Genomic DNA, 15,097 nt, shown 5'->3' with positions numbered 1-15,097 from the left:
AGAAAGAAAAGGATCAGAAGTCGGTTTTCCCAGGGATTCTTCCCAGGAGGAAGGTGCCAAAAAGTACCGTGACAAATCTGCCCAAGAGAATAGTTCTTACAGGAAGGCACTTAGCTAAGGCCCTCGTTCCCTCAACTCATTTTCCTACTCAAAGTTTGAAAACGTTGACATTTCTTTGGAATGTTCTAGTCCTCTTCAGCTGAGTGCACTTGGTTTGTGTTTAGCTCTGCTCCCCACTAGTCTATTCCCATCTAACAAAATAACCCATGCACTAAATGATCAGGAGAAAGCAGAGTGGGGAAATTAATAACAAATAAACAAGCAAACAGATTGTCTTATCTTCTTTCTCAGTTGTTGTCTCTACAAGAGGTAAATGAAGAGCGCTGCACAGATCTGTTATGCTTTTTCCATGTATTTGCTTGTAGTTACTTTTTATGCTTCAATGAAATATTTTGGCATAAGACAGCAAAAGTGTATAATTTGTGTGTCAAAAAAAACCCAACTAACTCTGCAACCCCTTACGAGAGTTAATTATTGGGGAAATGGCATGTGTATTTGTTTTTTTATACTCCCTGTGTCTTTTTTTTTTTTTTTTCTCCCTGTGTCTTTTGATTCTCATCACCTGATGCTCTCATTCTAATCCTAATGCCATATCTAACGTGACCAGTGATGATGGCATCTTCACTCTCACACACCTTATTTCATGTGGCAGCTGGTCTACTTGGCTCCAGTCACTAAGGTTTCCTCCCTTCCTTCCCTAGCGGAATCTAGTGCCAAGAGAGTAATATGAAGATTGAATTTTGAAAGGAAATTTAATTATCTTGCACCCTGCCTTATTCTTATGTTATCTTTATCACTTAACACAGAGGTTATTAACCTGGAGTGTTGGGGGGTGCTGATGAGATGAACTGTATTAGAATCTAGGTACGATTTTAAAAAAAAATTATTTTGAACACCACATCAAAATATGTTTCAATTATATACACTGTAGGAAGTGTTATTAGGAAGCATATCCAATAATTAAATAAAATAGTGATATTTTCTGGGAGATGGTATGGAATGGGGGTAGAAGTTAAAGACCTTCCCTTATCAGTAATGTAAGTATTGGGGCGATAAGAGACAAGTACATTTTATATTTATAGTTATTTTTATTCAGTCATAATTAATGAAAAAGTTCAAGTTTGAGAGATATCCTGGTCTAAAAGATCTAAACAACAGAGCTTGCTGCCTAAGTTCCTGGCACCAGGCCATTTCCATGGTTGTACATAGATATCTGGGAATTTGATTCAGAAGGCCTTTATTGAGTACGTATTGTATTTAAGACAAACTAAACTGAGAATCAATGGGTTTATAAAGATGAGTAAGACTTAATCACTGTCTTGGAGGTCATAGTTTGTTGGAAAGACAAAGAGTTATCTGTCAGGAAGGTACAAATTCTGAACAGAATGAACTGTTCAAGAATTAAATTCCTGCCTGGTAACTTCTCTTAGGTTTCTATATTTGACCCCTGACATTTGTGATTTCAAAGTTATGGTTTCAACTGTTGTCAAGTGATCCTAAAGATAAACAGCCAAACAAATGTCTAATATGGATGATAATAATCTCCTCGGATTTTGTGTGGAGTGAATAAGGTTTCCATGGTAAAGCTTCTAGCACGATTTTGAATCACATCCCCTGGGAGGACAAAGTGTGAGACCAAGTTACTCAATCGTGAGTAAGAGACTCAATGGTCCAGCATCTGTGACTCACTAGGCAAATGCATGAAAGTCTGTGAACATACACCTCAGAGATGTCAGGGACTGTTGTCCACTGTACAAAATCTAAAATAATCAATGAAAAATGTTAGTGTAGGGAACTCCCATTGAGGTTCTTTTTATGAATAATGTGGGGAAATTATTGCTTCATAGTGTTAACTTTTAGTTTGGTTTGTTGCCAGAAGGATTCTATTGTTGAATTTTTGTTGTTGTTGTTAAATGATACCCCTACCCTGCCTTTTTATTGATTTTTATAGGGAACGTTCTCAGTCACTTTCAATGGGCACCAAGAAAAAGGTCTTGGTCCTTGGAACTGGTTATGTATCTGAGCCTGTATTGGAATACCTGTCAAGAGATAACAACATAGAAATAACAGTAGGTAAATGAGCCCTGATATTTGAAGACAAAGAAGAAAAACCAATTCCATGTTTCCCTTGTGAATTTTAAATGACTGTTTTGTTTCTAAACTTTGAAAAATTACTTTGGAGATATTAAAATGTGTTTGCTCTCTTACTAGTAGAGGGAAATCTAAAATTTGAGCGTCTTTATTCTTGAAATAGGCTCTGACCTAAGGAATCAAATTGAGCAGTTAGGCAAGAAATATAATATCAATCCTGTTATCATGGACATCAGTAAACAGGAAGAGAAGTTGGCCTCCTTGGTGGCAAAACAGCATCTTGTCATCAGGTTAGTATTTAGCAAGAAATGATTGCTGCGTATTTTGTTGATGTTGTTATTTCCCTTTCCTTAATTTTCAAATCTTAAAATTTAGCAAACTGGTGGCCTTTCATGAAAGTTAGCATTAGCAAAATCTGTTTTATATTTAATTTTTCTTGATTGAGTTTCCCTGCTGAATAGTGATAATGCTGTGGAACATGGTTATCCTGTAATGTTCCTCAAATAACTTATTTTTAAGTTGCAGAAAGAATGTGTTAAGGTAAGCACAGTGACTACCAAAATAAAATAAGGGATATGTTTCACAAAAAATTATATAATGATGTATCAAATCTTTTTGGTTTGAATGTTTCAATTTTAGTTTTTGATGTTTGAAAGTAAATATTAATCAAGTTTGATATGTTGCTTTGAAAATTACATTTGCATTTTGTGTATGTTTTTACAAGTGGTATTTCCAAGTATTTGAATTAATTGACTTAGAGTTATGGCCCCTGGCTAGTTACTATATCACATAAACGATCAGATATGAACTCTAATCCCTTTGTCTAAAAAAGCACCATCAATCAAAGTTCTATCATTCTAGTTCTCAACATATTACTAGGTTAGTGCAATTAATGCCAAATAAAAAAAATATTAGATCTAGATAACACTTTTAGTAGGCAAGTTTTCAATGATCGGAAGGTGACAAAAGTCTCCACTTAACTTTTCAGATGATGTAATTCTACACTTTCTATTAATACGTTTTCAACAAAGCATTTTGCAAGTATTTTGCTTATTGGCTTTTAAATTATTTCCATATTTAGTAATAATTCCTTTATGTTTTTATTCTCAATTGCAGTTTAGTTTTAGTATTATTTTGTATTGGTTTCAGATGTACAGAATCGTGGTTAGACAATTCTTTTATTTATTTATTTTTTAAAATTTATTTTTATTTATAGAGAATTTTTTAAGGAGTGTTGAAAATTTAATATGATTTTTCTAAGTATTCAAAGGGATTAAATAATGAACATTATTGAAGTGTTCTTTTTTTTAAATTATTGAAGTATCCTTAATCTTCCAAAAATATACTACAACACAAAAAGTTAAGGGTTTCACTTAAATTTAATTTTCTCAGGCTTAAATAAATAGCTATTAATTTATCCATGGTAACTTTTCTTTTCTTTTCTTTTTTTTAAATTGAATTTATTGGGATGGCATTGCTTCACAAAACCATACAGGTTTCAAGTGTACAACTCAACCAAACATCATCTGCCCACTGCATGTGCACCCATCGCCCCAAGCAAAGTATCTTTCTGTCACAATTCTCCCCACCTTTACCCAGCTACCTCCCACTACCTTTTCCCTCTGGCTATCTCCACAGTGTTGTCTGTGTTATATACTTAAGGGGTTGGTTGTTTTGTTTGTTTGTTTTGCTTAATTCTTTCACTATCTTTCATCTAGCCCTTCACCACCCTCCCCTCCTTTAGCTGTCAGTCTGTTCCATGTATCCATGCCTCTGTTTCTATTTTGCTCGCCAGTTTATTTTGTTCATTAGATTCCACATATAAGTGAGATCATAGGGTATTTGTCTTTCTCTTACTGCCTTATTTCACTTAGTATTATAATCTCCAGGTCCATCCATACTGTTGCAAAACATAAGATTTCCTTTATTTTAAGTCCCAGTGGTATTTCTTTTGAGCTTTTTAATTTTTTTAAAATCTTTATTGTTGAAAGTATTGCATATGTAATTTTCCCCCATTAACCCCCTCCCGCTCACTCCCACACCCTAGCCCAGGCCTTCACCATCCTATTGTCTGTGCCCATGGGTTATGCTTATAAGCATACAAGGTCTTTGCTTAATTACCTCCCACCCACCACTCTCCCCCACCTTCCGTCTGAGATGTCACACTCTGTTCCATGCTTCTGTGTTTTTGGATCCACTGCATTCCTCAGTTTATTTTGTTTCTTAGATTCTACATATGAGTAAGATCATGTGATACCTGTCTTTTTCTGACTGACTTATTTCACTTAGCATGATACTCTCCAGGTCCCTCCATGCTGTCTCAAAGGGGAAGAGATTCTTCTTTTTTACTGTTGCATAGTATCCATGGTGTGCATGGACCACAGCTTTCGGGGTCTTGTTTGGTTCCATATAAATTTTTGGAGTATTTGTTCTAGATCTGTGAAATATGCTGTAGATATTTTAAGAGGGATTGTATTGAATTTGTAGATTGCCTTAGGTAGTGTGGACATTTTAATGATGTTAATTCTACTAACCCATGAACACGGTATACTCTTCCACTTTTTAATATCTTCCTCTATCTCTTTTTTCAACGTCCTGTAGTTTTCTAAGTATAAGTCTTTTACCTCCTTGGTTAAATTTATTCCAAAGTATCTCATTTTTGTTGTTGTTGCAATGGTAAATGGGATATATTGTTTAGTTTCTCTTTCTGAGAATTCTTTATGGGTGTATTAAAGAGCCATTGATTTTTGACTGTTGATTTTGTATCCTGCTACATTGCCAAATTCATTTATTAAATATAGTAGTTTTTTGGTGGAGTCTTTAGGGTTTTCCATGTACAATATCATGTCATCTGCAAATAATGAGAGTTTTATATCCTCCTTTTCCATTTGGATGCCATTTATTTCTTCTTCTTGTCTGATTGCTGTGACTAGGACTTCTAATACTATGTTGAATAAGAGTGGTGAAAGTGGACATCCCTGTCTTGTTCCTATTCTTAAGGGAAATGGTTTTAGTTTTTTCCCATTGAGTATGATGTTCGTTGTAGTCTTGTCATGTATAGCTTTTATCCTGTTGAGATATACTCTCTCTATTCCCATTATGCTGAGAGTTTTTATCAAAAATGGGTGTTGGATTTTGTCAAATGCTTTTTCTGTGTCTATTGATATGATCATGTGATTTTTGTCTTTCACTTTGTTTATGTGATGTATCACGTTTATTGATTTGTGGCTATTGTACCAGCCTTGCATCCCTGGAATAAATCCTACTTGGTCATGGTGTATGATCTTTTTAATATGTTGCTGGATCCAATTTGCTAATATTTTGTTGAGGACTTTAGCATCTATGTTCATTAGCGATATTGGCCTGTAATTCTCTTTCTTTGTAGTGTCTTTATCTGGTTTTGGAATTAAGATAATGCTGGCCTCATAAAAAGAGGTTTTTTTAATTACTGCTTCAATTTCTTTAGTTGTAATTGGTCTATTCAAATTTTCTGATTCTTCCTGAATTGGTTTTGGAAGATTGTATGTTCCATTTTGCCCAGGTTGTCCAATTTGTTGGCATATAGTTATTCATAGTATTTTTTTTTTTTTTTTTTTACAATCCTTTGTATTTCTGTTGTATCAGTTTTTACTTCTCCTCTTTCATTTCTGATTTTATTTATTTGGGAACCTCTCTTTTTTTTTTTCTGATGAGTCTGGTTGAAGGTTCACCCATCTTGTTTATCTTTTCAAAGAACCAGCTCTTGGTTTCACTGATCTTTTGTAATGCCTTTTTAGTCTCTATGTCATTTATTTCCACTCTCATCTTAATTATTTCCTTCCTTCTACTTATTCTGGGTTTTTTTAATTGTTATTTATTTATTTATTTATTTATTTATTTATTTATTTATTACTTCTTTTAGGTATAGGGTTAGATTGTTTGATTTTTTTTCTTGCTTCTTAAGGTTGGCCTATATTGCTATGAACTTCCCTCTCAGGACAGCTTTTGCTGTGTCCCAGAGATTTTGGGTGGTTGTGTGTTCAGTTTAGTTCATTTCCAGGCACCTTTTGATTTCTTCTTTGATCTCATTGGTAACCCATTAATTGGTTGATAACATGCTATTTAGCCTCCATGTTTAGCCTTTAGTTTTTCTTTTAAATTGTAATTAATTTCTAGTTTTATACCATTGTGGTTAGAGAAGATGCTTGATATAATTTTAATCTTTTTTAATTTGTTAAGACTTATTTTGTGTCCTAACATGTGGTCTATCTTTGAGAAATTTCCATGTGCACTTAAGAAGAATGTAATTTCTGTTGCTTTGAGATAAAATGTTCTGTAAATTCATCCAATCCAGTGTGCTGTTTAAGATTGCTGTTGCCCTGTTGATGATTTTTTGTCTGGAAGATCTATCCATTGATGTCAGTGGGTGTTAAAATCCTCTACTATTACTGTATTGCTATTGATCTTTCACTTAATGTCTACAAATAATTTCTTTATATATTTAGTTGCTCCTATGTTGGTTGCATATATGTTTACAGGGGTTATATCCTCTTTTTGAATCAATCCCTTTAGTATTATGTGGTGGCCTTCTTTGTATCTCATTATGGCCTTTATTTTGAATTTTATTTGATCTGATATAAGCTATCCCAGCTTTTTTTATTTGCATGAAATATTTTTTCCATCTCTTTACTTTCAGTAATAACTTCTTTGGATTGAAAAAGCCAGGAAATAGAGATCAAGGGCTTCCTATTGATATTGGCAAAATATGTACATAATTTTATTCTACATGATAATAAATCTATTTAACAATACTTATTCTATTGACCTGAGCAGGAGTAGAGTCTAAGAAATTTTGTTTTATGTGAAAGAGAGAAAATCTCAAGTATGCAGGATGACATTGACATATACATGGACATAGTGTGAATGTGTTTATAAGTTTGTATTTATATTTTCATGGTTACTATGTAGAATGCTTTATCAAATAGGCAATAAGCTAGTGGAACTTAAATAGTGTTAAGTAAGTTACAGTATGTTTTATTATTTCGTGGATAGAATATGAATATACTCATTTATATAAACATTTATAGAAATTCATTTTTTTGTGATTGTGTATTCCCAGCACCAAATTAAAACACCAAAACCAGATTTCTAGAAAACCCACTTTGAGTTTTAAGTACATCTTCATTTTTTCACTCAGTATATAGCCTTTTAGCCATTCTGATAGGCTTTACACCAGGCAATACCATTAAAACCTATCTTCCACCCTGGCCCTTCATAGACTACTCTTTAATGTACCACACAGGCCACCTAGACTAAATTTCACCCCTTCCTGATAGTCATTTGAGAAATGTGAAAGTGAAAAGAACAGCAGTCTTACCTTTTAGTAGGGGGCTCTAAACAGGATATAATAGAAATATAAGGATGGATGAAATAAATCCCACTTGATGTTATAAAAAATAGTTGGATACCTGAAGAGGAAGGACATCTGGCTTTGGGGGAATCTGGGAAAGCTTCTTGGAGGAGATAACTGTTTAGACATTTCTTAAAGAGGGAATGGCCTGGGTGGGGGGTGGGGGATGAGGGTGAAGGGGGCATTCCATGTGGAAGACACAGTGAGTAAAGGTTCAGAGATGGCAAAGTAAAGGCTGGCAGGTGAGAGTTACAATGGCTTCTTTGGTTCCCACATGTGGTTTATAAAGAAGATGGAGGGAGAAAAATAGCAAAGTTAGGTGAAGGTCATATTGTGGGAAGTTATAAATGTGATAACAGGATGCATGTGTTCTATAGTCCTCAAGGAGTCACTGATCATCTCTTAGAGAGTAAATTAATCAGAGCAATGTCTCCGCATTAGTGCTTCAAGGTACATAGAAGATAGGGTTGGACAAGAAAGTGTCTGATTGGCTCCTCCCTTTGTTTTTAAGCTTGTTGCCTTACGTATTGCATCCTCTTGTGGCCAAGGCATGCATCACAAGCAAAGTTAACATGGTCACGGCAAGCTACATCACACCAGCACTAAAGGAATTAGAAAAGAGGTAAGTTCAGTTTCAAGAAAGTAGCTCCATGGCATTATTTTTATTTTATTTTTAATTTTTTTTATTGACTTCAGGGAGGGAGAGAGAGATAGAAATATCAATGGTGGGAGAATCACTGATTGGCTGCCTTCTGCATGCCCCCTACTGGGGATCAAGCCTGAAACACGGGCATGTGCCCCGATTGGGAATCAAACCGTGACCTCCAGTTTCATAGGTTGACACTCAACCACTGAGCCATGCTGGCTGGGAGCATTATTTTTATTTCACATTCAACTTTTTCTTCCTCCTGTTTTCACCTGTTGTAGTGTGGACGATGCTGGCATCACAGTCATTGGTGAATTGGGATTGGACCCTGGTCTTGATCACATGCTGGCAATGGAAACGATAGATAAGGCCAAAGAAGTGGGAGCCACGGTGAGTCTCATTTACACCCAGAAGTTCATTCAGGAAAACATTCAAAGGTCCAGGTTTCTGTGTTTGCAAGCAATCTTTCTATAATTTTGATTAAAGGTGTTGCTATATCCTAGCTTGTACTTTGACCAGAAATTTCAGGAAAAATTCTGTAATGGCAGAAATATCTGCATGGTAAAATAATGTCCACCTCTGAGCAATCAATTTTTAGAGAAATAGATGCTACTATAATATTTTGGTTTAATAAAATATTTTAGCCTGCCTTAAAGATTCTTTAATAAGGTTTGACTTTTAAAAGTGGGAAAAATTCTTTACAATATTATCCATTTATTGGTACATGAAGTATCTTTTATACATGAGAAAGAACTATTGGACATTAAATGTGATGAATCAGATGAAATGTTTTAGGTTTTATGTGCGTAATATATGTAATCAAATATAGATTCAAATGAATTATAATTACAGTGGAACCTTGGTTCTTGAACTTTATTCATTCGGGACAGATGTATGAAAACCAAAGCATTTTTCCCCATTAGAATAATGTAAATTGAATTAATGCATTCCAGACCCCAAAATGATTCCCTGTTTTAACCTTTATTTTTTTATTTTTTAGTGTTTCTTTTTTTTTCTTTTTTTATTATGTATGTGTCCTTATCCCCACATTACCTCCCATTCCCCCACTCATGCCCTCACCCCCCTGTTGTCTGTGTCCATTGGTTAGGCTTATATGCTTACATATAAGTCCTTTGGTTGATCTCTCCCCCTTCCCCCCACCCTCCCCTACCTCCCTCTGAAGTTTGACAGTCTGATCGATGCTTCTCTGTCTCTGGATCTGTTTTTGTTTATCAGTTTATGTTGTTCATTATATTCCATAAATGAATGAGATCATGTGATATTTATCTTTCTCTGACTGGCTTATTTCACTTAGCATAATGTTTTATTTATTTTCAGTACATGTCTAATGTACTGTTTAATCTATAAATAAATGCTTTAAAAATAAAAAGGACATGAAGTATAAATGAAAATTTAACAAAAAGGAAATATACAGTAAAAAAATGAAAATTTAATGATAATAATAAGCAGTAACAAAAGTAAAACAATAACTAAACACGAAAATATCCACAGCACAATATCCTGAGGTAACAGCAGTAAACTGACTCATACTCACACATTCTCTCCTTTATTTGTTACCTGAGAGATGTGTGGCTGATCACACAGGTATCAGCATGAAAGGGTTGTCTGGTTGAGAAGCAAATTGTTGGAGATGGGAGATGTTCAAGAAACAAGGTTTGACTGTATATATATATATTAATTATGTCATATACTGATTAGCATATTTAAAGTTGCATATTATAATGTATATAATCAAATTATCTTCAAGCATACAATTTAATACCAAGCCAAATTGAATTAATAGTTAGATTTTTAAATAAACAAAGTGTTAGTCACAATCTCTAGAGAGTTTTTAAAAAATTTAGTATGCATAAAATGTAACTGTGACTTAATCAAATGATATCTGCCTTTTGGGATGTCTTTTGGAAAGCCTTAGTAACTTTAAGAAAGGAAAAACTATAGCAAGTCTACCTCATGCATGTCATACTCCCTAACTTATGGCTAATTCCTCCTAATTTATTGAAACTTCATTTTACAGATTGAGTCTTACATTTCCTACTGTGGTGGGCTTCCAGCCCCTGAACATTCAGACAATCCTTTGAGGTACAAGTTCAGCTGGAGTCCAGTGGGGGTTTTGATGAACATAATGCAGTCCGCCACCTACCTGCTCAATGGAAAGGTGAGGATGCTCATGATAGCTCTAGATACAAACCGGCAGCAACTGCCTGAGGAAGTCCAGACTCTTACTCCCTGACACCAAGGCCCTTTCCTGCTGGCTGTGCTGCTTGTGCTCCATCCCCTCCTCCTTTGACGTTTGTATTTTCTGTTCCCTTTAGTCTCCCCACTGTTCCCAGCAAGGCCTGTGCTCATTCTTTCCTCTTCTTGCAAGTTGTTTCTGCATTTGGAAAACTCACTTCTCGACTTCTCTGCATGTGCGAATGCTGGTCATCTCGTGATTTATTTCAGCATGGCTCATGATTAGAGTCCCTACTATGTGCTGGCCAGGGGGCAAAACTCCCAAGGTTGTCACAATGAATGAAGTTCCTGACCTGAGAGAACTTACAGCTGGAATGGGGGTGGCTCTTGGAATAGAGGGTTTGGTGGATCAGAGAAAGACGAATTTCCCCCCAGCTGCTGTGTACCAGAATGTAAGCACTCTCTGAGTTTGGTATTGAAACCATGGCTTAAAGAGAACGTTAAGATCATGCGGCCTGGTTTGAAAACGTATGTCTCACTAACTCCCCAGCGGTTTTTCCCCCTCATGGTAGGCAGGACAGACCCTGGGATGACAGCTGCCATCCAGGGAGAGCAGGTCTGAAGTATGCTGAAGTGCCACGGGGTTGAGTTGAACTTGGTGAGAGGGGTTGGGGAGAAGAAAATTAGTGGAGAAGAGAAGATGTGCTTGGCCTTGAAGGATAAGAAGCTGCCAGGCGGGTCGGATTGCTGCCACTCATTTCCTACAACAACCTTACCAGGTTCATAAGGCAGAAAGCAAGCATAAGAAGCTTGGCTAACAGCCACAGTTCAAGAGGTTGCAAATGGCACGGCCAATCTCCAAGTCACATCGGCTGCCTTCAGAGGCTATTCTCTGACCAGAAGGAAAGGCCCAGATTTGGGAAGAAATGTGGCTGGACTAAGGCTCCTCTTTATATGCTGTGACCTTGCACCGCCCTCCCCTCCCCTCGTCCTGGCCCTGCAGGGAGTGATGACTCATGTGATCAGATGTGCACCTTAAAGAGATTCGTGTGGCAGCAGTATTACAAATTCCCAGCATACCTGGGAACCTAAGTGTGTTTTGTATATAAACAAAAGAGGAAAGTTAAATAATTTCTTTTTAAAAAAAATATTTTTATTAATTTCAGAGTGGAAGGGAGAGGGAGAGGGAGAGAGAGAAACATCGATGATGAGAATACTAGGGATCGAGCCTGCAACCTGGGCATGTACTCTTGACCGGAATTGAACCTGGGACCCTTTAGTCCACAGGCTGACACTCTATCCACTGAGCCAAACCGGCTGGGGTTTAAATAATTTCTTTAGAAACCAGGTGAATGTTGTTACCGGCCAAGGTCTTCTGAGCCTACGGTGGACAGTTTGGCTCACAGCCTTGCTGCACATTGGAGTCACGGGGCAGTTTACAAAACCCTGGTGCCTGGGCCCCGTTCTTAGCGCTTCTGATTCCCCTGGGTGTGGGGATGATTAAAAACTCCCAAAGTGATTCTAATCTGCAGCTGGATTTGAGGACCGATTCAGTGATCAGAGGAGCAGAGCTGCACATAGACTGTACTAAACAATCGATGGTGGAAAAATACACTCACAAGTTTCAGGGTATGAAACAGACCCCTGAGTTCTGGTCCAGGGGGTGGCAATGTCCCCAAAGGTCCCCTGGAACTCTGTCTCCTGGTGCGTAATGGGAGTACCAGTGCTCCATGTAGTCCTCTGAGTCTGTGAATGGAAGGCTTGGGCAAGAAACTCATCCTGACATTGTCCCAACGACATGTCTTTTTCCTGCCAGAGCCTGTCTCCCGATGCCCCTGTCACCTCTGCAGTCCTGGAAAAGAGACTGGCCTAACCTGTGAGGGCAGGAAAAGGTCTTGCTTCATTTGGGCAAAATGCTTCAGGAGGCCATATAAGTGATAGCAACGAGGGGGTCAGGAGAGTGCTACATAAAGAACAAGGGCTTTGCCCTAGCTGGTGTGGCTCAGTGGATAGAGCGTTGGCCCGTGGACTAAAGGGTCCCGGGTTCCATTCCAGTCAAGGGCACATGCCCGGGTTGTGGGCTCGATCGCCAATAGGGGGCATGCAGGAGGCAGCCAATCAATGATTCTCTCTCATCATTGATGTTTTTATCTCTCTCTCTCTCTCTCTCTCTCCCTTCCTCTCTGAAATCAATAAAAATATATTTAAAAAGAAAAAAGAACAAGGGCTTTGATGTTAGTTGGCCTGGCTTCGCGCTCTGGCCGGGCTGGGGCACTAGAACAATCACTTCATCGCTCTGAGCTTTGGGCTCCCGGTTGGAAGATAAGCATAACACTCATCTGCAGGGTTCCTGCTGTAAGGTTCAATGGTGGGGAAAGCAAGAGGAGATTTCAGGCAGCAGAAGTTGTATTTGTGGAATTTGAAGTTTTTCCCTTTCAGCCTGAGCTCCTTTTTAAAAAAAAGTGCTTTTTGCATCGCCCTGCCTCCGTGGAGGACACCGAGAGCAAACACGATGCTTTTCTTTGCTAAAATGGATACTTTTTTCAAGGCCCTGCTCAAGCTTCCTCTTGCGGGTGCCTCTTTCCCTGACCACTCCAGCCCTCACTCCCTATTCTTTTGTCTGCACTCCCACACGTTGTCTGTGTCTCAGAATCTTTCGGATGCTGTGTCATTCACTCAGCAACTCAAGTGCACCCGCCTGTCTCGCAACCCAGCAGCCTCTCTTGTGTTCTTGTCCCTCCAATCCCTCTGTGACCGTGGAGTAGGCCTTAGGTTATTCACAGGATCATAAAGGGGGACTCAGGGGACCTCTGGCTTCTGCTTAAAGTTGAAGCCTCAAACTTTCCCAGCGACGTAGGCAGTGGCCCATGAATTAGGACGTGTCTCCTTGTCCCACATCCTTGCAGTAATTTTCAGTCACTGGTACAATTCCCAGCTAATCCTATTTTTAATGACACCTGATTCCCTTCTACATCTCTGGAGACGGTGGTTGTATTTCCCTTAGTTCTGTGCCCTCCGTGGGGAGAGGGACAGTTTCTGTAATGGTGGCACCTGGGAATGACATGCCGAGCTTCGCCATCCCCTCCGTCAGCCTCCTCTCCCAGCTACCCCCAGCGGCACACTGGGTCAGGGCTGTGCTTGCTCTGCACACACAGCTCTGAGGTAGGTTTTCTCATCCTCGAGTCGGCCTGCAAGTCAAGTTTACCTTGATGGCCGCACCCAGCCCCTCCTTTGTAAGAAATTCTGTTTCTGTAAATGTTGTCAGAAGGTATTTGTGAAATAAAACAAATGTTTAAAAATAGCTGCTGTTGCTCTCTTTGCCTGCCAACCATGTTTAGTGCGATTTTCAGGCAAGGATCTGGCACAATCCTGAATGCTGCACCTCGTCAATCGTACCCCTCTTAAGACGTCCAGAAATAAGCACAATTAAGGGTGTAGACATGGCACAGGAGAAAGAACCCAGGTAAACCTGGGCTCAAATGTGCCTTTGGGTGACTCGGCCTCAGTTTTTGCCTCTGAAAAATGGGTTATTGCATGGGTTAAAGGTCATGTTTATGAGGCACGCAGTACAGTGGGTCCTAAGTGATTGTCTGTATATTTCCTGTGTTATATTTCTTGTTAGTTCAATAGATGAGCTTATTATCGATTCTCGTTGGTTGGGAGATGTGTGTGTGTGTGTGTGTGTGTAAAAGAGTTGGACATAGAGCAACTCTGCTGGGAGTGGGTCCTGCAGCTGAGTATTGTTGAGCCAGAAAAGAAAGCATATTCTCTGTCAAATAGATAAATCATTCTTTCTGTCTTTATTTAAGTCGTTAATAAAATATTAAACAAGACAGAGCTTATTAATGAATCTTATAATATGTCACTAGAAATAACAGTTCTCAGTTGATATCAAATGATAGTGATTACCCAGTAATTTTTGGGTCAAGTTGCTTTAGTATCTGCCAATCTCTAAAGGAATCATTATCATTCACCTTACATTTCCATGTTTTCTTCACAAAGGACTCATGGTAGACTTGTGAACTAGCTGATTTCTTTCTGATTACTAAGTTGCTAGAATTTAGTCGTCTTTATTGAATTTTTCTTAAAATTTTTTTTCTAACCTTCAAGCAAGTAAACAAGATTTAGAATTGCTATAGGTTATAGAAATGAGATAGGTGTGAAGACCCTGAAGGTTAGCACACACTTTCTTAATAAATTTTTCTATTAAAATTTAGAATTATGATAGAATAAATTTGTTATAAAGAAACTGGAGTCCCAGTGCACAAAAATTTGTGCACTCTGGGGGGAGGGGGGTCCCTCAGCCCGGCCTGTGCCCTCTCGCAGTCTGGGATCCCTCAGGGGATGACCACCTGCTGGCTTAGGCCCGCTCCCTGGGGGATTGGGCCTAAGATGGCAATCAGACATCCCTCTGGCAGCCCGGCAGCCCTCAGGGGATGTCCACTTGCCAGCAGGGAGCCAGCCTAAACTGCAGTAGGACATCCTTAGCCCTGCTGAGGAGGCAGGAGAGACTCCCACCACCACCGCTGTACTGGCAGCCATCAGCCTGGCTTGTGGCTGAGCAGAGCTCCTCCCATGTGAGAGTGCCCTGACCACCAGAGGGCAGCTCCTGCATTGAGTGTCTGCCCCCTGGTGGTCAGTGTGTGTCATAGTGACCAGTCATTCCCAGTCCTTCTGCTGTTAGGGTCAGTTTGCATATTACCCTTTTACTATAT

General features: G+C 38.6%; 1 protein-coding gene across 3 annotated transcripts in view; it reads left to right on the top strand.

Annotated features, from left to right (window-relative positions):
• Nucleotides 1-15,097, top strand: part of AASS (aminoadipate-semialdehyde synthase) — a 78,284-nt gene that overhangs the window by 46,607 nt on the left and 16,580 nt on the right. For all 3 annotated transcript variants that reach the window (XM_070423802.1, XM_070423803.1, XM_070423801.1), the window contains 5 exons: nt 2,012-2,133; nt 2,315-2,441; nt 8,052-8,162; nt 8,468-8,576; nt 10,225-10,365. In XM_070423802.1, coding sequence (XP_070279903.1) covers nt 2,012-2,133; nt 2,315-2,441; nt 8,052-8,162; nt 8,468-8,576; nt 10,225-10,365 — 610 coding nt within the window. The remainder of the gene's footprint in view (nt 1-2,011; nt 2,134-2,314; nt 2,442-8,051; nt 8,163-8,467; nt 8,577-10,224; nt 10,366-15,097) is intronic.

This window comes from Myotis yumanensis, unplaced genomic scaffold (genome assembly GCF_028538775.1).
Source record: "Myotis yumanensis isolate MYYU_CA2020_CCGP unplaced genomic scaffold, mMyoYum1.0.hap1 SCAF_9, whole genome shotgun sequence".
Classification (NCBI taxonomy): domain Eukaryota; kingdom Metazoa; phylum Chordata; class Mammalia; order Chiroptera; family Vespertilionidae; genus Myotis; species Myotis yumanensis.
Note: the sequence above shows the minus strand (reverse complement) of the source record. Positions and strands in the feature narration are given on the sequence as shown.